Source organism: Gymnodraco acuticeps, unplaced genomic scaffold (genome assembly GCF_902827175.1).
Source record: "Gymnodraco acuticeps unplaced genomic scaffold, fGymAcu1.1, whole genome shotgun sequence".
Taxonomy (NCBI): Eukaryota; Metazoa; Chordata; class Actinopteri; order Perciformes; family Bathydraconidae; genus Gymnodraco; species Gymnodraco acuticeps.
In genome coordinates this window covers 414,178-436,506 of record NW_022992297.1, presented here as the reverse complement: position 1 = coordinate 436,506, position 22,329 = coordinate 414,178, and the positions used below count along the sequence as shown (strand labels likewise).

Here is a 22,329-nt window from a genome sequence, read left to right as displayed (position 1 = left end):
CCCAGCTGCCCTAGTCCCTTCTCTGGTCCCCTCTCTAGTCTCTTCTGGAGTTCCCCCTCTAGTCCCTTCTCTAGTCCCTTCCCTAGTCCCTCCTCAGGTCACTTTTCTAGTCCCTTTTCTAGTCCCTTCTCTAGTCCCTACTCAATTCCTTTCTCAAGTCCTTTCTCAAGTCTCTCCTATAGTCTCTCCTCTAGTCTCTCCTCTAGTCCCATCTCTAGTCCCATCTCTAGTCCCATCTCCAGTCCCTCCTTTAGTCACTTCTCTAGTCCCATCTCAAATCCCAACTCTAGTCCCATCTCAAATCCCCTCTCGAGTCCCCTCTCGAGTTCCCTCTCCAGTCCCACCTCAAGTCCCAATTCAAGTCCCTACTGAAGTGCCGTTGGAGGTTCCGCTGGGGGTCCTGCCAACTCCATGTCCTGTCCCGTTGGAGGTCCCACCGTCTACTCTCCTGCCGGGGGTCCTGCCAGCTCCTTGTCCTGTCTCGTTGGAGGCCCCGCCGACTACTCTCCTGCCGGGGGTCCTGCCAACCCTTTGTCATGTCCCGTTGGAGGTCCCGCCGTCTACTCTCCTGCCGGGGGTCCTGCCAGCTCCTTGTCCTGTCTCGTTGGAGGCCCCGCCGACTACTCTCCTGCCGGGGGTCCTGCCAACCCTATGTCCTGTCCCGTTGGAGGTCCCGCCGTTTACTCTCCTGTCGGGAGTCCTGCCAATCCTTTGTCCTGTCCCGTTGGAGGTCCCGCCGTCTACTCTCCTGCCGGGGGTCCTGCCAACCCTATGTCCTGTCCCGTTGGAGGTCCCGCCGTCTACTCTCCTGCCGGGGGTCCTGCCAACCCTTTGTCCTGTCCTGTTGGAGGTCCCGCCGTCTACTCTCCTGCCGGGGGTCCTGCCAACCCCTTGTCCTGTTCCGTTGGAGGCCCCGCCATCCTCTGTCTCGCCGGGGGTCCTGCCAATCCCGTGTCCTGGTCCTCTTCCGTGGGGGATCCTGCCGAGGCCTGTCCCACCAGCTCCGGTTCCTGTCCGGCCGACACCGGGTCCTGCCCGGCCTCCGGCGCTGGCCCGTCAGCCCCTTCCTGCCCGGCCTCCGGAGCTGTCTGGTCTTCGCCCTCGAGCCCGGCCCCCTGAGAGCCCGGCCCCCTGAGAGCCGCGGTCTTCGCCCTCGAGCCCACCCCCCTGTGAGCCGCATTCTTCGCCCTCGAGCCCAGCCCCCTGAGGGCCACGGCCTTGGCCCTCATACTCGGCCCCCTGAGTTCGCCCGCGGTGGCCTTCGCCCCTCCATAACCCCCACCTTGGATTCTGTCTTGCCCCCGGGCCGTCCGCCCGAGTCCCCCTTCTCGGCTTCTGCCTTGCCCCCAGGCCGTCCGCCCGAGATCCCTTCCGGGTCCTCCGCGGTGCTCTTGGGTTGTCAGCCCAAACCCGTCCTCCTGACCCCCTCCACCCACCCTGGTGGCCCTAGTTTTCTGACTTTATAAAGTGTGTTTATAAGCACTACTGCTTGTAGGCAGGCATGACTGTCGACCCATGTTCAGGGGAGGTGGGTTTAGTTTCCTGCACGCCTCGACGTCAGAGAGACGTAAGCGACGCCACCTCTTAGCTCCGAAGCTCTTGCCTCTAGACCGACAATTTTTTGGAGCTGGAAGTGAACCGGATTCCGGAGCTAAGAGGCGGCGCCGCTGCGGTGTGAACAGGAAAAACCGGCACTTTTCAGGCCTTTTCAGCTCCGAGCCGGAGCTGAAAACGCGTTGGTGTGAAAGGGGTATCAGACGCAACTTTAAGGAGCTCCCTGCAACATGCTCTGAAATGTGATTACAGGCACATTATTTATGAGATAGCTCTTGGTGTAAGAGTATTTAAAAGTTTATTCTCGACTTTTTGATGACCAAAATGCCTTTTTTTAAAGCCAAAAGTACGAATAATTCGTCCGCCCCGTCTCAGAGGCCTGCTCCCCACGCTGCATCCTCGTCTCCGAGTGATCCCTCCTCCCTTCGCAGCGGAGCTGCGGGGCCCGCTGTCCCCCCCGGTTTCAAGGAGGAGATGCTCGCTTCACTCCGTACTGAGATGGCGGCTGTTTTTAAAATTAAGCTCCATGAGGCCCTGAAGGACAACTTATCATCCATCAAGGCAGAGCTACAAACAGTGATGGCGGATTTAAGTGTCAGTATTACGAATATCAAGTCTGATGTGAGTGCCCTGAAATCTACCGTAGGGGAAATGGAAACTTCGCTCTCGACCTGCACTGATGACATCTCTACACTGCAGGCTAAAGTGGCGCACCTGTCCGCTGAACTGGAGAGAGTGGATAATAAGTGCGAAGATCTCGAGGCCAGATCACGGCGTAACAACGTAAGGATCATGGGTGTACCGGAAGAAACAACCATCACTAACACAACTGCCACTATTTCCACTCTGCTTAAAGAGGCTTTTAAGCTGGAGAAAGAGCCACTTCTGGACCGCGCCCACCGCACCCTCCAGCCGAAGCCGAGACCTGGCGAGCGCCCCTGCACTATAATTGCCCGACTTCACTACCATGCGGACTGTGCTGATATCTTGCGGAGAGCCAAAGCCCAACAACGGATCAAGATCGGTGACTTTGTCCTCTCCATATTCCCTGACCACACCTCGAGGACTGCCCGTGCCCGTGCTGCCTTCAATGACGTCCGCCGTCAGCTCCGTGAGATAACGGCAGGGGCGGATCTACGGGGGGGCAGCTGCCTGCACTGTAGAGCCTTGCCCCCCCAGCTGCCCCCCTAACTTTTGTTCCTAAAACTGTACTAAAACAAACCTACACTATTTCCACAAGCTTCTCAAGCAACAAAACAAGCATTATATTAGTTAAAATTGAATCATTTTAAATATCATTTTAGGCCCGTTAAAAACGCAGCTACGGCCCTGCATTAAACTGCGGAGCGGCGTTCACACAGACCGCGGCTCACACCGCTGCAGAGAGGGAGCGAGCTGTCCCAGCACCTATGGATCAGCTTCCCCTGGGAGCATTTCCGTTTCCACTAGTTTTGTTTTTACTAAGGACGAGAGCTTGAAACTAAATATTAATAAAACGCTGCCGTTTGAATCGATAGCGTTTAACAGACGGGCGCTGTTTGGGGCGTTACGTTACAAAATACTACGCAGACAGCGTTAGCTGGGAGATCAATCACTTTGCTAAACTACGCGGTAGCCTACTATTAAATCCACGTAAACTACACATCACAGCCATGAGGCCAGATCAATGAAACCAGGATACATCCTTTACTGTAAAAACTGGATCCAAACACAGCTGCCTGTGTGCGCTTGATCAATGCTTTCTGATGTTATATTTATGATATGCTACATATTAGCTAGGCTACATGGCCCTAACGTGTACAATAATTTGTACCAGTGCTTTTCACAAGTAGACTCTTGCAGGCCAGAGTATAGGAGTGATTCAACAACAACAAAAATACATATGAGAACAGAAAGAGGAAAAGGAAAAGAGAGATGAAGAGAGCAGGAGGAAGAGGAGGAGATGAAGAGACCAGGAGGGTGGGAGCAGGAGGAAGAGGAGGAGATGAAGACATTAGTGAAGAAGAAGAAATGTATGTGAGGAATAAAGATGAAATATCAGAAAGAGGGACAGAGGCAGGGATCAGGAGGCAGATGAAACTCCAGCTGGACCACATGGTATGTTCTTATTCTCCTTACATATTCCATTACAGCAGCACAATCTAGCAGCTCTTAGTATTGACAAATATTGATTGAAATGTGTTGCTGCACAGGTCACCTGTAGCTCTCTGAAGAGATGGGTGATGTCATTTGTGTACTTAATTATAATTAAGTACTTACAGTATGCAGAATTCTGAGTATTCTCTGAATCAGGTGCCTTTTGGGTCTTTATATCTTTGAAAAATGAAACTAAAATGTTTGGTCATAACATCTGGTAGTTGACTACTTACATGTTCCCACCTCAGGCACAACATATAAATAATTACTAGGAATTTCCTTGAAAAAATGTAACAGGGTTGAAGTTTTTGACAAAAAGTAGGCATGAGACCTTGTTTAGCTAAGATATGGCACCACATGGAAGTCAAGGACATTACAAGATTGTAATATTTTGCAAAACTATTGTTTATTTTTGTAATAAACAATTATTTACTATTATTAATTCATACAACATAGTTGAAATGTTGAGCTTGTCAATCTTAATCTGAAAATACAAAAACTGAAATATAGGTAAGAGAAGAAACACTTTTGTGATGTAATTCCCTCAATGCAGATCACACATGGACTGATCCATTATTTTAATAGGAGGGTAAATGGTATGGCGTGACAGGGTTGAAACAAACTGAGGGACAATATTGCAATTTCATAGATAATTCAAGTATTTTTTCAGAATTGATTTTTGATCAGTTAAAGTTGACAAGCATATGATTATATTAGCAGCAACATTTTGGGATAATTGGCCATTTTGATTTGTTTAATATTAAATTAATATGTAATAATGCTTAGTGAGGACATGCAAATATGTCTGTCTAAGACAACCAATTTTTTTAAAAACAAAATATATATTTAATTTTACATTGTAATGCAAAACAACCTGTTCCATTAATTCATTGCTTTAAAATAAATTGTGTAGTTTCCTTTCATTTAAAATGGTTGAGGTAAGCTTGGGGGACTCAAAGGGCACCCGATTGTTTGTCTGAACACCTTGTTTCTCTTGTGCATTAAGAACACTTGTGTTAGGGCATGAATTAACAATAAATAGGTTATATACAGTATAAAATACCACGTACTGTCCGCCCTCCTATGCCACCCTGGCATGACCTCTTGCCTTCCCTTTGCCCCCCCATGTAAAATGTTCTAGAACCGCCATTGGATAACGGGGATACGTTTTGGTCTGCTTTACCCAGCGCGACTCCGCATTACCCATGGCGGTACCGAGAGGCAGTTTAATTCACCGGATGACGCTGAGACATTCATTAAGACACTTGTCAAGTAAGGGATCTCTTAACACACCATGATGAACACCTCTGGAACAATCAATCAATCAATCAATCAATGTTTATTTATATAGCCCAATATCACAAATGTTACATTTGTCTCAGTGGACTTCACAATTTGTACAAAAATATCAGTATGACAATACGACACCCTCTGTCCTTAGACCCTCACATCGTACAAGGAAAAACTTCTGAAGAAAACCCACAGTTTTAAAGGGGAAAATGGGAGAAACCTCAGGGAGAGCAACAGAGGAGGGATCCCTCTCCCAGGACGGACAGACGTGCAATAGATGCCGTGTGTAAATTGAAAAGATAATACATTTGCAACATAGGTAGTCCAAATGTTTGGAAATGCTTGTGTGTATAATAGGAAGATGAATCCACGAGGATATCCATCCAGGACCTATGATCCAGGACCACAGCCACGACTCAAGATACAGGGCTCGCGATGCAGGACACAGGACCGCAGGATCATCCATGACTCCGGATCCCAGCGTATATAGACACCAAAAAGAAAGACATTTGGGGAAGCTGGGTTAATCGGAACATGAGAGTACACAGGTATAGACAGAGAGAAGGAAGAAGTAAGATGTCCCTCGACAAACTAAGCCTATATCAGCAAAACTAGGGGCTGAATCTAATCAGCTCTAACTATAAGCTTTATCAAAAAGGAAGGTCTTAAGCGCACTCTTAAAAACGGATAGGGTGTCTGCTGTCCGAACACAAACTGGAAGCTGATTCCACAAATGTAGAGCTTGATAAGAAAAGGCTCTGGCTCCCATTGTACTTTTAGAGACTCTAGGAACAACCAACAACCCTGCATTCTTGGAACGCAATGCCCTAGTAGGACAGTAGGGTATAATGAGTTCTTTAAGGTAAGATGGCGCCTGCCCATTAAGGGCTTTGTAGGCGAGAAGAAGAATTTTAAATTCTATCCTGTGTTCTATAGGGAGCCAGTGTAAGGCAGCCAGAACAGGAGTAATGTGGTCCCTTTTCCTAACTCTGGTTAGTACACGAGCTGCAGCATTTTGAATCAGCTGAAGCGACTTGACTGACTTCTTGGTACACCCTGATAATAAAGAGTTACAATAATCCAGCCTTGAAGTAACAAATGCATGGACTAGTTTCTCTGCATCGTTTTGAGGCAAGATATGCCTGATTTTTTCAATGTTACGTAGATGGAAGTAGGCGGTCCTTGAAATTGATTTTATGTGGGCGTTAAAGGATAAATCCTGATCAAATATAACACCAAGATTCCTTACAGTCTCACTGGAGGCCAAATTAATGCCATCCATAGTTAGTATATCTTTAGATAATTTGTTTCGTAGATTCTTCGGGCCAAGTACAATAACTTCAGTTTTGGTCGTGTTTAACATCAAAAAGTTCAAGGTCATCCACGTTTTTAAGTCCTTGAGGCAGTCTTGAATTTTATTTAGATGATTAATTTCATCAGGCTTGATTGATAAATATAGTTGAGTATCATCCGCATAACAATGAAAGTTTACAGAATGATTCCTTATAATATTGCCTAACGGAAGCATATATAATGTGAACAAAATAGGTCTGAGCCCTGTGGCACTCCATGGCTAACTTTGGTTTGCGTGGAAGATTCATCATTAACACGTACAAACTGAGAGCGTTCAGATAGATAGGACCTAAACCAGCCTAAAGCAGTTCCCTGTATGCCAACTAAGTGCTCTAGTCTTTGCAATAAGATATCATGGTCGATAGTATCAAATGCAGCACTGAGATCGAGCAAAACAAGAATAGAGACACGTCCCTTGTCTGAGGCTATTAGAATGTCATTTGTGACTTTAACCAGAGCTGTCTCTGTGCTATGATGTGTTCTAAAGCCAGACTGAAAATCTTCAAATAAATCATTGTTTTTTAAGTAATCACACAGCTGTTTTGCGACTGCTTTCTCAAGAATTTTTGAGAGGAACGGAAGATTAGAAATAGGTCTATAATTGGCTAAAATCTCTGGATCGAGGTTGTGCTTTTTAAGAAGCGGTTTTATCACTGCTACTTTGAATGATTGTGGAACATAGCCTGATAATAAAGACATATTCATAATATTTAATAAATAAGTGCTAATTAATGGAAAAACTTCCTTCAACAGCTTAGTTGGAATTGGGTCTAACATACACATTGATGGTTTAGAAGAGAGAATCATTGAATTTAATTGTTCAAGGTTTATGGCTGAAAAGCATTCTAGTTTACTATCTAGTGTAATATTAGAACTTACGTTTCCGGGAGCTGTTGATAACACTATACTGGTCAAAGGCAAGAGGTCATTAATTTTGTTTCTAAGAGTAACAATTTTATCATTAAAAAAGCACATAAAATCATTACTACTGAGTGCTATGGGAATAGAAGGCTCAATCGAGCGATGGCTCTCTGTCAGCCTGGCTACAGTGCTGAAAAGAAATCTTGCATTATTCTTATTCTCATCTATTAATGAAGAGTAGTAGGCTGCTCTCGCTTTACGCAGTGCTTTCTTATATTCATTGAGAGTAATATGCCAAATTAAACGAGATTCTTCAAGTTTAGTGCAACGCCATATCCTTTCAAGTTGTCTCGACTTTTGCTTTATTTTGCGGGTTTCGGCATTATGCCATGGAGCTAATCTATGTTGTTTTATTTTCTTCTTTTATTATTTACTCTTTATTTTACTTAAATCCATACACCAAGTTCTCTGTATGTGGAAGTTGATCTGGTTATAAGTGCCTTGCTCTATATCAATCTCAAGTTTGCAGGAGCTTAACCTAAGTTTACGTAAGTTTAGCTTTCACTATTAGGTCACAAGCTGTTAGCCATAGGAATTTGACTCTATTACCTCATTCACACCAACGCAACTCCGGTTCAAGCTCCGTGCTAGAGCTTTTCAGGTTCAGAACCGGTTCTTCGGTTTAGCGGAGGCTCTTTTCACACCGCCCAGTCAGACTGGTGCTGCGTCATTGCGTCATCGTTTGCGTCATGACGTAACCGTTTGCGTGCCTGCTTCATTAAGCCAAACCGCGCGGAAACCCCTCACAGCTGACACCGACAACAACAACAATGGCCGATTGTGCTCCAGCTTCCTCTGTACCTCTTCGGAAGACCAGATTCCCAGTAGGTAGCTGGTCTCTTCAGTGGACCACTTGTTAAGTTTCTCCATCGTTGTGTACAAACTGGATAAAACGCGGGCTTCTTGTTGTTGTTCAGGAGTTGATCCCGCCCCTGCCCCTGCCCCCTCCTCGACGTAAGCGTGACGTATGTGGTGCTTTTGCTCTGGCCGGACAATTTTTTGGTGCTTGAAACGAACCGGATTCCGGAGCTAAGAGGCTGCTCCGCTGCGGTGTGAAGAGGAAAACCCAGTGCTTTTCAAGCTCCAGCTCCGAACCGGCCCTGAAACACCGTTGGTGTGAATGAGGTACTTGTGGAGTTAGCACTGGGTTCTCCATCGTTTGGGGATGGGGTCGATGTAAGTGCTATGGGATGGGTGGGAGGGGCTGGGATTGTTTACTGTGTGTTTTTTTTAAAAATTTTATTTATTTTTTCTATTGCTTTGTTTCTCTCTATGTCTCTTTCGGGGTGGTGCTTCATAGTCAGTTCTCTCTTTATAGAAAGTCCTCAGTAAATGTCAACCAATACTAGCAATTTAGGAATCGCTCCTACTGGCTCACCAGTGAAGTTTGTAAACTGGAACATTAAAGGTATGGGGAGCCCCTTGAAGAGATCCAGGGTATTTGCTCATCTGAAACGACTTAATGCAGACATAATGTTTCTACAAGAAACCCATATGCGCTCCACAGACCAGGTCAGGCTTAAGTGTCCATGGGTTTCTGAGGTGTTCCATTCAAACTTCAACTCTAAGTCCAGAGGGGTTGCCATTTTAATTGGTAAGTCTGTTAATTTCACATCTTCCAAGTGTATAGCGGATGACAATGGCAGATATTTAATTATCTCAGGCACGCTGTTTCATGTTCCTGTATTGTTAGTCAATATTTATGACCCAAAGTTTGATAACCCACACTTCATGAACAAGCTTTTTGAATGTCTTCCGTCACTGCATAATAACCTGCTTATATTTGGAGGGGATATGAACCTCGTGGTCGATCCCAGTCTAGATCGTTCTTCTCCTAAAACGCTGACCGCATCACTCATGTCAAAAACTCTTTCTGACTTCATGTCCAAGAACAGCTGCGTTGACCCCGGTTGACCCCTGGAGATTCTATAACCCCCGCATTAAGGAATATTCCTTCTTTTCTCATATGCACAAATCCTTTTCTCGAATTGATTATTTCTTCATCGATGCCAAACTTATTACCAAAGTGTCGTCAGTTAAATATCACCCTATTGTCATTTCCGACCATGCTCCTCTTTCTCTGGATATTTGGATTTCACCACAACCACGATACTCAACGTCGTGGAGGTTTAATACTTTGCTGTTGTCAGATGAAACATTTTATAAATGTATTGCAACTTCAATTGATGATTTTATTACAAACAATCAAAACGACAATGAACCCATCTCTTGTTCTCTGCTGTGGGAATCATTAAAAGCCTACCTACGGGGCCAAATCATCTCTTATTCTGTGCAGTTAAATAAAACTCGTTCTGCCAAAATTAAAGATATATCGTGCAAGATAAAAAAAAATAGATCAGCAATTAGCCATTTGTCTCTCTCCCAATTTACACAAAGATCGAGTTGAATTACAGACGGAATTTGATCTCATAACAACTACTGATGCAGAGCGCCTTCTTTTACGCTCACGTTCAATGTATTATGAGCATGGTGATAAGGCGAGCCGCCTTTTGGCCCACCAATTGCGTCGTCAGGCAGCCTCACGTATAATCCTCCAGATAAAAGATTCATCAGGCACGGTGCATACCGATCCTAGTACCATTAACTCAGTCTTTGGCTCATTCTATTCTTCTCTATACAAGTCTGAATCGCCATCCGACACTTCTGAGATGGGCGCTTTCTTTGACAATCGCAATTTCCCTACTATAGGTCCTGGTGTTTCAAAAGAACTTGATTCTCCATTAACCTCAGAAGAGATCACCCTCGCTATAAATAACATGCAAAATAAAAAAGCTCCTGGCCCTGATGGATTCCCAGTAGAATTTTTTTAAAGATGTAAATCTAAATTGGCCCCATTCATACACTCGGTGTATAAGGAATCTCTGCGGAATGGTTCTCTTCCTCCCACTTTAAGACAAACCTCCATAAGTCTGCTTTTTAAAAAAGACAAAGATCCGGATCTCTGCAGCTCTTATAGGCCACTTTCCTTAATAAATGTGGATGCGAAAATACTTGCTAAGGCTTTGGCACGTCAATTAGAAAATATTCTCCCTACCATAGTTTCTGAAGAACAAACAGGATTTATAAAGGGACGTTTAACTATTTTACAATGTCGGTACCCTTTTAAATATTATCTACTCCAAAAACACCGCTACGACCCCTGAAGTAGTGATCTTACTTGATGCAGAAAAAGCATTCGATAGGGTTGAGTGGGACTATTTACTTACTGTACTGAGTAAATTTGGGCTGGGTGATATATTTATTTCATGGATACGCCTTCTTTATACATCCCCACAAGCTAGTATTTCCACTAATGGCGTTCAATCTCCTTATATTACTTTATCCAGAGGAACCCGTCAGGGATGTCCACTATCACTTTTGCTTTTTGCGTTAGCCATAGAGCCTTTGTCAATATATCTGAGGACCTCAACCACTTTCACTGGGATATCGCGGCTGGGGATGGAATTTAAATTGTCCCTGTACGCGGATGATTTATTGTTGTATGTCTCAAGCCCCAGTAACTCTATACCAGCAATTTTATCTTTTCCTACGAAATTTGGTTCATTCTCAGGTTACAAAGTGAATATTTCCAAAAGCGAATGTTATCCTGTTAACACTCTGGCATCACAATTGAACCAGTCCGATGTCCCCTTCAGATTGAGCCCCTCTGGCTTTAAGTATCTAGGAATCAATGTAACAAGAACACTAAGTTCCCTTTTCGCTGCCAATATCTCCCCTTTAATGTCTAAAATCAAGTCAGATCTTCAAAGATGGAAGAGTTTACCTCTTTTATAGGTAAAATTAACACGGTTAAAATGAACATTCTTCCTAAGTATCTATTTATTTTCCAATGTCTCCCTCTATTCCTACCTAAACAATTTTTTAAGACTCTTGATCAGGTTATTTCTGGCTTTTTATGGAATGGAAAGGCATCCAGAATAAGTAAATCTATTCTTCAAAGATGTAGACTTAACGCTGGACTGTCTCTCCCGAACTTCCAATTATATTATTGGGCTTCACACACAAGATTTCATTTTGGTCAAAATCAGTGCATCCTCCATGGTCTAGATTTGAGGCACAGTCTTGTGGCTCATCCTCCACTATGGCACTACTTACCTCTTCCATTCCTACCAACCTCTCTGGACATACAAATAATCCTGTTGTGAGTTCTACTCTTAAAATCTGGTACCAATTTAGGAGGCATTTTAAGTTTACTTCTGCATCCACTTTAGCTCCTTTATTGGGAAACCATTTATTCCGACCTGCCTCATCTGACCCCACTTTCTCTGTATGGCATGAGAAGGGCCTGAGGACTTTTAGAGAGCTTTATAAGGATAATACCTTTCGTAGTTTTACTGATATATCAAGGGAATTTGAACTCCCAACATCTCACCTTTTTCGTTATTTCCAAATTAGACACTGTACCAAATCCCTGTTTCCATCCTTTCCCTCTCTACCCCCTAATCAAATATGAGATGAGTTTCTTTGTTCCGATCCCCTTCAAAAGTCACTTATTTCAAAAATATATAACAAACTCCTGACCGATGACAGCTCACACACCACTAAAATCAAGGCTGCCTGGGAGGCTGAGCTAGCTGTGAGCTTGGGTGATCACTGGTGGGACACTGCTCTTAACAGGATTCATACGAGTTCATCCTGTGCTCGTCTCACTCTCATACAGTTCAAGGTGCTGTACAGGGTTCATTTCTCAAAGGCACGATTGTCACAAATATATCCCACTGTTATTGACATCTGTGACAAATGTCAAGCCTCTCCCTGCAACCTATCCCATATGTTCTTCTCCTGCCCATTAGTGTTTTCCTTTTTGAGGATATCTCAAAAATACTCTCACTCACTGTGAAAGTCTGTCCCCATATTGCCATATTTGGGTGCCCAAAAGATTACAACAGATACAACTCGGGGCAATTAGATATTCTGGCATTTACTTCGTTATTGGCAAGACGACTTCTTCTTCTTCACTGGAAATCCAAAAAAGCTCCTTCCAATGCTAAGTGGCGCAGCGATGTCATGTCTTTTCTAAAATTGGAGAAAATTAAGTATTCATTAAGAGGCAGAACCTCTATGTTTTACACTAAGTGGCAACCCTTCTTAACCTTCTTCCAATCTCTCGCATTTTTGGCTACTGATTGATGGACACCCCCCCTTCCTCTTTATTATGTATTTATGTTAATTGTTTGTCTTTGTATTGTTTTAGTATTATTATTTAGATTTTATTATTATTATTGCTATTATTATCTTGTTTAGTTCTGTTAGTCGGTACACTACTCCCTTATATTTGGCTATCTGGTCTGTTGAGTTATGAAGGTGGCTTAAATACTGTATGCCTTCAAGAGAAAATTAACCATGTATGGCTAATTGGACTGTGTCTTTCTTACAGTGCAGACGCTTTTCTGCTTGCTTTTGCCTCTGCTTACTTTTTATGCTGATTTTCCTATTCTTATTCTCTGAAAACTTCGAGCAGCGGCTCCTGGACATTAACTTATCACTGGGACAGCTCATCTTCGTAAATAGACGGAGGGTTTCAGCCATATTTCAAAATGTTTACGACGACGTCAGTCTTACAATAGCGTGGCCTAGCAACAGCTAAAGCCTGGTAGGCTACTGCTATTTAGCTAGTTGGTAGCAAAATGCCTCCGTTCTCTACAGATGACTTCCAGAAACTTATACAGAAGATAGCTGTGTTGGAAATGAAAATGCAACGGTTGGAAGTTAACGTGGAAGTGAATGGACTATGTCGTGGGAATGACACGACTTTACCAGTGTTGCATAATAATGGAGAAGGGTATGCTAATTCACAGCTAGTTAGCAGCTACAAGGATTCCAAGGAACAGGAGGGCTGTGTACCGGGTAATAAATCTACAAGTGGTAGTCCTCCCTGGAACTCTCTGGGTGCAAAGCCTAAGAGTAAATCATTTCCATGGGATTTGGGAGGACGGATAACAGGCAGAGCCCAGAGCTCAGAAATCTGTGATGCGACCGGCTGGCCTGCATTGTTATCACCCAGGAAGAGCGCCTCTTCAACCCCTATTCATACTAGGAAACAGCAGTGGACAGCTGCTAAAGGGAGAATTACAAACAATCCTCCTAAACCACCAAGTGTGCCAATCCAGAACAGATACGCTCCGCTGACCGAGAACCGGAGATCTGATGAACTGGATAACCTGTCCTCTTCACGCAGCAGGGTAAGGACCAATAGCTACTCTAAAAGTAAAAGGCTAGAGGGAAAGCTAACGACTGGGCCTGAAACTCTGATTGTGGGTGACTCTGCTGTAAGAGATGTAAAAGGTCTGTGTAATAAGAACAACACCAAAGTACTCTGTTTTCCCAAGGATGTGGTCTCTGACTTGGCTGAGAAGATCCTGCATATTGGGGCTGAACATCCGACTGTGAAGAATGTGGTACTGCACATTGGAACAAATGATGTTGTGAAACAACAGTCAGAAGTGCTGAAAGAAGACTTTAAATGTTTGTTGGAAACTGCCAGCTCTCTAAATGCAGAGGTGTTCATCAGTGGCCCTCTACCGCCAGTCAGAAGAGGAGTGGAGAGATTCAGCAGATTGTTTGCACTGAACACCTGGCTTTCAACGGCCTGTACTGACCATTCTGTTCATTTTATTGACAATTTTAACTTTTTCTGGGATCGCAGACATCTTTTCAAGGCAAATGGAGTTTGCCTGAACAAGTCAGGAGTGAAATTGTTTATCTCTAACATATTCAACTGCCTGCGTCATCAATCTGTTCCCTCTGCCAAGGACAAGCGGCAAGAGGAATCAAAACAGGAGAAAGACACAACACATCACGCAGAAAACCCTGAAGAATTATCACTGCACCCGCCTGAGGAATGTTCTGATTATGGGAGACCTATGAGACAAATGGAGGAGTCTCCACTGCCCGTCACCCCCCCCCCCCCCCCCCCCCCCCCCTGTCAACGCCTTTGAGGATACTCCGTTCACCCTTTCACCCTCGCCCACCCTCCTGGAGATCGATGAACACACAAAGGAGATACAGAGGGTTGGCACCGATTCCTTCCTGGAGTTCAAAGACCAAACGAAGGCGATTCGCAGGGCTGGCCCCATGTCCTTTACCCCCGCTCCTCAACGACGCCCACCAAAATCACCGCGGAGACGCGCACCATCTCCCCCGTCCTCATCACCGCGCCTACGTCAACCACCTCCCCCCCCTGGCAGCATGTCCTCTACCCCCGCACCATCTCGCCCGTCTCCATCACCGTGCCTACGTCGACCACCTCCCCTCCCTTCGAGGGGGCATCTGCAGTCTCCGAAGCCTGATAAGGATGTGTGTGTACAAAACACAACAAACTCTTACTGATATGTGATGGGTCCAGGCTCAAGGGCGTATGGCACTCTCAACTCTTTCCAGGACATGTCGGGGTCCTGCCTGCCAGTAGCTTTGCCGATATCTGTGTTGATAGGTAATAGATTAAGAGCGGTGAATCATAGAAACAGGAAGCGCTCAAACGTTTGTGTGAGTGTATCTAATTTAGCAGTGATTCCATGTCAGCCACAGCTTGTTACAAAAAACATGACTGATAGTGTGTTTAACAAACTTAAACTAGCTTTATTAAATGTCAGGTCTTTGGCAGGAAAAACATTTTTAATCAATGATTTTATCACTGAGCACAATCTCGATTTTATGTTTTTAACAGAAACTTGGATTGAACAAAATAACAGTGCAGCTGTTCTTATCGAATCAACCCCTCACAACTTTACTTTTATGAGTCAGGAAAGAATGCATAAGAAAGGGGGTGGAGTTGCTATTCTGTTCAATGATTCCCTTCAATGCAGGAAGACATCGTATGGAAACTTTGATTCTTTGGAATATGTGGCCCTTCAGCTGAAATGCTCCTCTCGAGCTCTGTTCCTAAATATCTATAGACCACCCAAATACTGTGCAAGCTTTTTTGATGACTTTACTGAACTGCTGTCTATAGTGTGTATTGACTTTGACCGTCTAGTCATTGTTGGTGATTTTAACATCCATGTTGACAACCCCCAGGACAGAGGGGCTAAAGAACTGTTCTGTGTTCTTGATAGCTATGGACTGACTCAGCATGTGACGGAGCCCACGCACAATAAGGGGCACACTCTGGACTTAATTATCTCAAAGGGTGTGAATATCTCTAAGGTTGTGGTGACTGATGTTGCACTCTCTGACCATTCCTGTGTTTTCTTTGAGAGCTCTATTTCTGTTCACAAATTTTTTCAAAAAGAGGTAACCACAAAGCGATATTTAACTGAAAATACTAGGGAAATGTTTACTCAGAATTTCTCTTCCACACTTGCCCCTGCCAACATCTCAGTAAATGAGCTAGTAGATCATTTTAATTCAAAAATTAAAAATGTTATAGATGCCATTGCTCCAACTAGGTTAAAGGAAGTGTCTGGCAAGAAAATATCTCCATGGAGAAAGGCCATGACCGTGAAAACAGAAAAAAGAGAATGTCGAAAAGCTGAACGCAGGTGGCGAAAAACAAATCTCCAGGTTCACTTTGAAATCTATAAAGAGAGACTTGGCCTTTATAATTTGGAATTGAAAAACGCACGACAATCGTTCTTCTCTGACATCATTACCAAAAACAAAAACAACGCACGTGCCTTGTTTGCTACCGTCGACAGACTAACTAACCCCCCAGTGTCAGTAGCCTCTGAATTTCTATCCACCAGGGCGTGCAATGATTTTGCCTCCTTTTTCACTGACAAAATTCAGAAAATCAGACAAGCAGTCAGTGCCTCTGCATCAGGAACAGCAAATGTGTTGTCCCTATCTCCACTTAACATCAATTCAGACATCGTGACACAATTCCATCAGATTAATGATAAAAACCTAGAGGACATTATTCAACTTCTGAAATCCTCCTCCTGCGGCCTTGATATTATTCCAACAGGATTTTTCAAAGATGTTTTGCCTTGCATGGCCTCAGATCTACTTCATATAGTAAACAAATCTCTTCACTCAGGTATTTTTCCACAGGCCCTGAAAACTGCAGTCATTAAACCGCTCTTAAAAAAGAATAATCTAGATGCTTCAGTAATGAACAATTACAGGCCCATATCAAACCTGCCATTTCTAGGTAAAATAATTGAAAAAGTTGTTTTTCAACAGTTGAGTAATTTCTTGCATTTAAATAACTGTTTTGATGTGTTCCAGTCAGGCTTTCGTCCAAACCACAGCACTGAGACTGCTCTTGTAAAGGTCTTTAATGACATCCACTTAAACACAGACAGTGGCAGAACTTCAGTGTTAGTATTATTAGATCTCAGTGCTGCGTTTGACACTGTTGCATATTACTAGACCGACTGGAAAACTGGGTGGGACTTTCGGAAACAGTTCTGAATTGGTTTGAATCCTACTTAAAGGACAGAAACAACTTTGTTTCTATAGGTAAATACACATCTGAGTTGACAAATATGACATGTGGGGTTCCTCAAGGCTCCATCTTGGGGCCTCTTCTCTTTAACATCTACATGCTACCACTGGCTCAGATAATGAAGAACAACAAAATAAGTTACCATAGCTATGCAGATGACACACAAATTTACGTAACAATTTCACCAGGAGACTATGCTCCAATTCAAACACTGAGTAAGTGCATTGAACAAATCAATGACTGGATGTGTCAGAACTTTCTCAAATTAAACAAAGATAAAACTGAGGTAATGGTTTTTGGAGCCAAGTCAGAACGTATAAAAGTTAGCGCTGCGCTTCAGTGTGCAATGTTCAAAACAACAGATAAAGCCAGAAATCTAGGTGTAGTCATGGACTCTGACCTGAGTTTCAACAGTCACATTAAAACAATTACTAAATCAGCCTACTATCACCTAAAGAATATATCTAGGATTAAAAGACTAATGTCACAGCAGGATTTGGAAAAACTTGTCCATGCTTTTATCTTCAGTAGACTCGACTACTGCAATGGTGTCTTCACAGGTCTCACTAAAAAATATATTAGAAAGCTGCAGCTAATTCAGAACGCTGCTGCTCGAGTCCTCACTAACACTAAGAAAGTGGATCACATCACTCCTGTTCTGAAGTCTTTACACTGGCTTCCTGTGTGTCACAGAATAGATTTCAAAATACTGCTGCTGGTTTATAAAGCACTGAATGGTTTAGGCCCAAAATACATTTCTGACCTCCTGCTAAATTATGAACCATCCAGATCTCTCAGGTCTTCAGGGACTGGTCAGCTTTCTGTCCCCAGAGTCAGAACTAAACATGGAGAAGCAGCGTTCAGTTATTATGCTCCAAATATCTGGAACAAACTCCCAGAAACCTGCAGGTCCGCTACAACTCTGACTACTTTTAAATCCAGGCTGACGACTTTTCTTTTTGTCGCTGCTTTTAATTGAACTATTCATATCTTAGACTGCACTGTAACTTTTATCCATGTACTTTTTTCTTTTAATGTTTAATTGAACTATTCATATCTTAGACTGCACTGTAACTTTTATCCATGTATTTTTTCTTTTAATGTTTCTTTTATTAGCTTTTATTTTTAATGACTGATTTTAAATGCCATTTTCTTAATGTCTTTCATTTTTTGTAAAGCACTTTGAATTGCCTTGTGTTGAAAAGTGCTATATAAATAAACTTGCCTTGCCTTGCCTTGCCTTGTCAATTAATGCACAATAGTAGACTAAATGGTTACTAGTAACTTTGAACTGTGGTCCCTGTCAATGTACCAAATGTCTTTTTTATGTGTCTTCAATAAAAATATATATATAAAAAAAAAAGTAAGCAAAATAAAGTCTGCCAACTCGGGCGGAGTAAATTGCACAGACAGCAGTTAGTAAGATTGATTTCAGCAGTCACTTGTCTGGAAATACCGAAGACTAGAAACGGTTTTGAAGGTGTTGTCACGTAGTGATTGTCTTCTCAATAGAACATATTTGATAATGTCTTCTGGCCAATCAGAATCAAGATAACGGTGTGGTGTTGTTGCAGGAAGTCCCGACTGAGAATACTTTTGCTGTAGTACATCCTTTATATATACAGTCTATGAGTACATCTCTATATCAGTGGCAAGCCGTCAGGGCCTTCTAGGCCTAAGATATTCAAAAAAATAATATTTGAAAACATTAAAAAAAATAAAAAAAATGTTTTGTAATATTTTTAATATATATTAGTTTTACCGAAATAACTTGACTTAATTCTATTTAAAAAACATTTCCAAATAAATAAATCCTTCAAATCTGCCTGTTCAGTTTCTGTTGGAATGTGAAGGGTTAAATGCCGTTTCGAATCATAAATCTAATCGATAGATTTATGATTAGCATAAGTTCGTTCATGATGGCTCACTTCAGTGATAGTAATGACATCGTTCGCAAAATTATTAACCGAGTCATTTTCAAGATTGAGTTGCAATGATAAACTGGAGTGGCAAAGGATCAGCTGCATGACCCGCAAGTGCTTCATCCAAAAGGACAGGAGGATGGACTTTGTGTTTAAGTGATTTGATCATCAAAGGTAGGCCTAAGTCATTTTCAATGTGGGCCGCTGTGCTGACTTAATTCATTTGTAATTGTTACTTGGCTGTGGGTGCCCTGTCATGATAGATGTTTATATAAATGGTGTTGTTGTGTGTGGTAGAGGGTCGCTGTCATTGATGCGTTTTGCACATATACAGTCTATGGTTTTGCACCCCGGGCCGCTGTTTTGATATTCCGCTGAAGTATACGGTGTGACGTAATAACTCTTCTTTTTTTTTGAGGGAAGGGGGGGGGGGTCAGAGGGCCTAGGTATAAAAGTCACGGCTCACCACTGCTCTATATACATCGATACAACATTACGTGTTGATAGAAATCAAAAATCGATGTCGATGTCGATCCCCTCAGACCCCCCTGCAGGGGTTGGGTTTTCAGCATGTCAACTCTTTCACCTGTGGAGAAATTGCAGGATTGGCTCCAGGTCGCCCTTTTTATTTACTACAAGACAAATGTGCATTTTTATTTCATACAGTTCAATTTGGATTGAGACAGGGAAATAATCTAAACCTCACGCGTGGCGTTTCACTGTCAAGGGGAGCGTGTATGTAATTACATTGCAAATACTGACTTGAGCCCCACCACTGTATGGGTTAGCCCTACCATAGATTACCCAACACAAATACTCTAGAGCCGCCACTGATTATGTTTATTGTTGTTATTTGTAGGGCTTTGTCCTAATATTAATTTTTGTTTTAAACTATGTTGAAAGATTAGTTTAATAGCATTTTTGTATTTTGCTATGAAATTCTGAATGAAATTCTGAATGAAAGGCTGCGCGCGAGACTGGTTTTTCGCTGGGTTGAGTCGTGTGGGTTTTTGAGTGAGATGCAGCACAGCAGCCTGTCAGTTTACTCTTGATAGGTTAGTTTGGCTATTATCATTTATATTTATCTGCAACAATGGATATCAGGAAGTGGTTCATGAAAGGAATATGGCAACTCAGCGCCAGATGCAGGCACATTAGAAGACATCAGTTACGTTACTAACGAGCTAGCAAGCCAGCCAGGGACAAGGGAGGCTGGCAATCGATTATATTTTGAAGAGAAATTGACTCTCAAGCCGGCTCTCTCACAAACTCCTGCTCTGTGCGCAAGCAGACCGCTGCACATCCTCTCTGCCTCGCTCAATCTCTCTCTCTATCTCTCTCTCTCTCTCTCTCTCTAGCTCTCTCTCTCTCGCTCTCTCTCTCTCTCTCTCTCTCTCTCTCTCTCTCTCTCTCTCTCTCTCTCTCTCTCTCTCTCTCTCTCTCTCTTCTCTCCATTGCTCAACCTTACTCCTGCCGCCGGGTCTGCTTCAGTCATCTACATCTAGTGCACGGGACTCATACACATAGTAACATAGTAGAACCCTACATTATTCAGGGAGCAACAGCCTGTGTTAAAGAAGCTAGCGGACGCCATTAGCCACACGCTAGTGGCGTAGCTCACAGAATGACATTAAAGTTAACTACACATAAAACAGTTTCAAACACACTTCTTATATCGAAATATGACATCATCTGTGTACACACTACTAACCTGTTGAACAGGAGAAATGAATGAAGCAGAGGGAAAGTTGCTGCCATGTTTCTTCTTCTTTTTCTCTCGGACCATGCCGTGGCCGTTTCTCAATCGCGAGGAAACTGGCTTCCAAGCCAATATTTCAAGGACACTACGTCATCGAGTGCCGCCGAAGGACTGTTCCAATCTCAATCAATCAATCAATCAATGTTTATTTATATAGCTCAATATCACAAATGTTACATTTGTCTCAGTGGGCTTCACAGTGTGTACAGAATATCAGTATTACAATACGACACCCTCTGTCCTTAGACCCTCACATCGTACAAGGAAAAACTTCCGGAGAAAACCCAGTTTAAAGGGAAAAATGGGAGAAACCTCAGGGAGAGCAACAGAGGAGGGATCCCTCTCCCAGGACGGACAGACGTGCAATAGATGCCGTGTGTAAATTGAAAAGATAATACATTTGCAACATAGGTAGTCCAAATGTTTGGAAATGCTTGTGTGTATAATAGGAAGATTAATCCACGAGGATATCCATCCAGGACCTATAATCCAGGACCACAGCCACGACTCAAGATCCAGGGCTCGCGATCCAGGACACAGGACCGCAGGATCATCCATGACTCCGGATCCCGGCGTATATAGACACCAAAAAGAAAGACATTTGGGGAAGCTGGGTTAATCGGAACATGAGAGTACACAGGTATAGACAGAGAGAAGGAAGAAGTAAGATGTCCCCTGACAAACTAAGCCTATATCAGCAAAACTAGGGGCTGAATCTAATCAGCCCTAACTATAAGCTTTATCAAAAAGGAAGGTCTTAAGCGCACTCTTAAAAACGGATAGGGTGTCTGCCGCCCGAACACAAACTGGAAGCTGATTCCACAAATGTGGAGCTTGATAAGAAAAGGCTCTGGCTCCCATTGTACTTTTAGAGACTCTAGGAACAACCAACAACCCTGCATTCTTGGAACGCAATGCCCTAGTAGGACCGTAGGGTATAATGAGTTATTTAAGGTAAGATGGCGCCTGCCCATTAAGGGCTATGTAGGCGAGAAGAAGAATTTTAAATTATATCCTGTGTTCTATAGGGAGCCAGTGTAAGGCAGCCAGAACATGAGTAATGTGGTCCCTTTTCCTAACTCTGGTTAGTACACGAGCTGCAGCATTTTGAATCAGCTGAAGCGACTTGACTGACTTCTTGGTACACCCTGATAATAAGGAGTTACAATAATCCAGCCTTGAAGTAACAAATGCATGGACTAGTTTCTCTGCATCGTTTTGAGGCAAGATATGCCTGATTTTTTCAATGTTACGTAGATGGAAGTAGGCGGTCCTTGAAATTGATTTTATGTGGGCGTTAAAGGAATAAATCCTGATCAAATATAACACCAAGATTCCTTACAGTCTCACTGGAGGCCAAATTAATGCCATCCATAGTTAGTATATCTTTAGATAATTTGTTTCGTAGATTCTTCGGGCCAAGTACAATAACTTCAGTTTTGGTCGTGTTTAACATCAAAAAGTTTAAGGTCATCCACGTTTTTAAGTCCTTAAGGCAGTCTTGAATTTTATTTAGATGATTAATTTCATCAGGCTTGATTGATAAATATAGTTGAGTGTCATCCGCATAACAATGAAAGTTTACAGAATGATTCCTTATAATATTGCCTAACGGAAGCATATATAATGTGAACAAAATAGGTCCGAGCACTGAACCCTGTGGCACTCCATGGCTAACTTTGGTTTGCATGGAGGATTCATCGTTAACACGTACAAACTGAGAGCGTTCAGATAGATAGGACCTAAACCAGCCTAAAGCAGTTCCCTGTATGCCAACTAAGTGCTCTAGTCTTTGCAATAGGATATCATGGTCGATAGTATCAAATGCAGCACTGAGATCGAGCAAAACAAGAATAGAGACAAGTCCCTTGTCTGAGGCTATTAGAATGTCATTTGTGACTTTAACCAGAGCTGTCTCTATCAGCGGGGGCTTAACGTAACGGCTCCGCGGACGTAACGTAATGGCTCCATAATCTCCATTATAC

At 43.0% G+C, this 22,329-nt stretch overlaps 1 protein-coding gene across 1 annotated transcript; it reads right to left on the bottom strand.

The window, feature by feature from the left end:
• Window positions 1-5,614: 5,614 nt before the first annotated feature.
• On the bottom strand, window positions 5,615-6,511 carry LOC117540968 (the record flags this gene model as incomplete). The annotated part of the gene is made up of 1 exon (XM_034207960.1): window positions 5,615-6,511. A coding segment is annotated over one exon (897 nt), but the record flags the coding sequence as incomplete, so codon positions are not given.
• Between the last annotated feature and the right edge of the window lie 15,818 nt (window positions 6,512-22,329).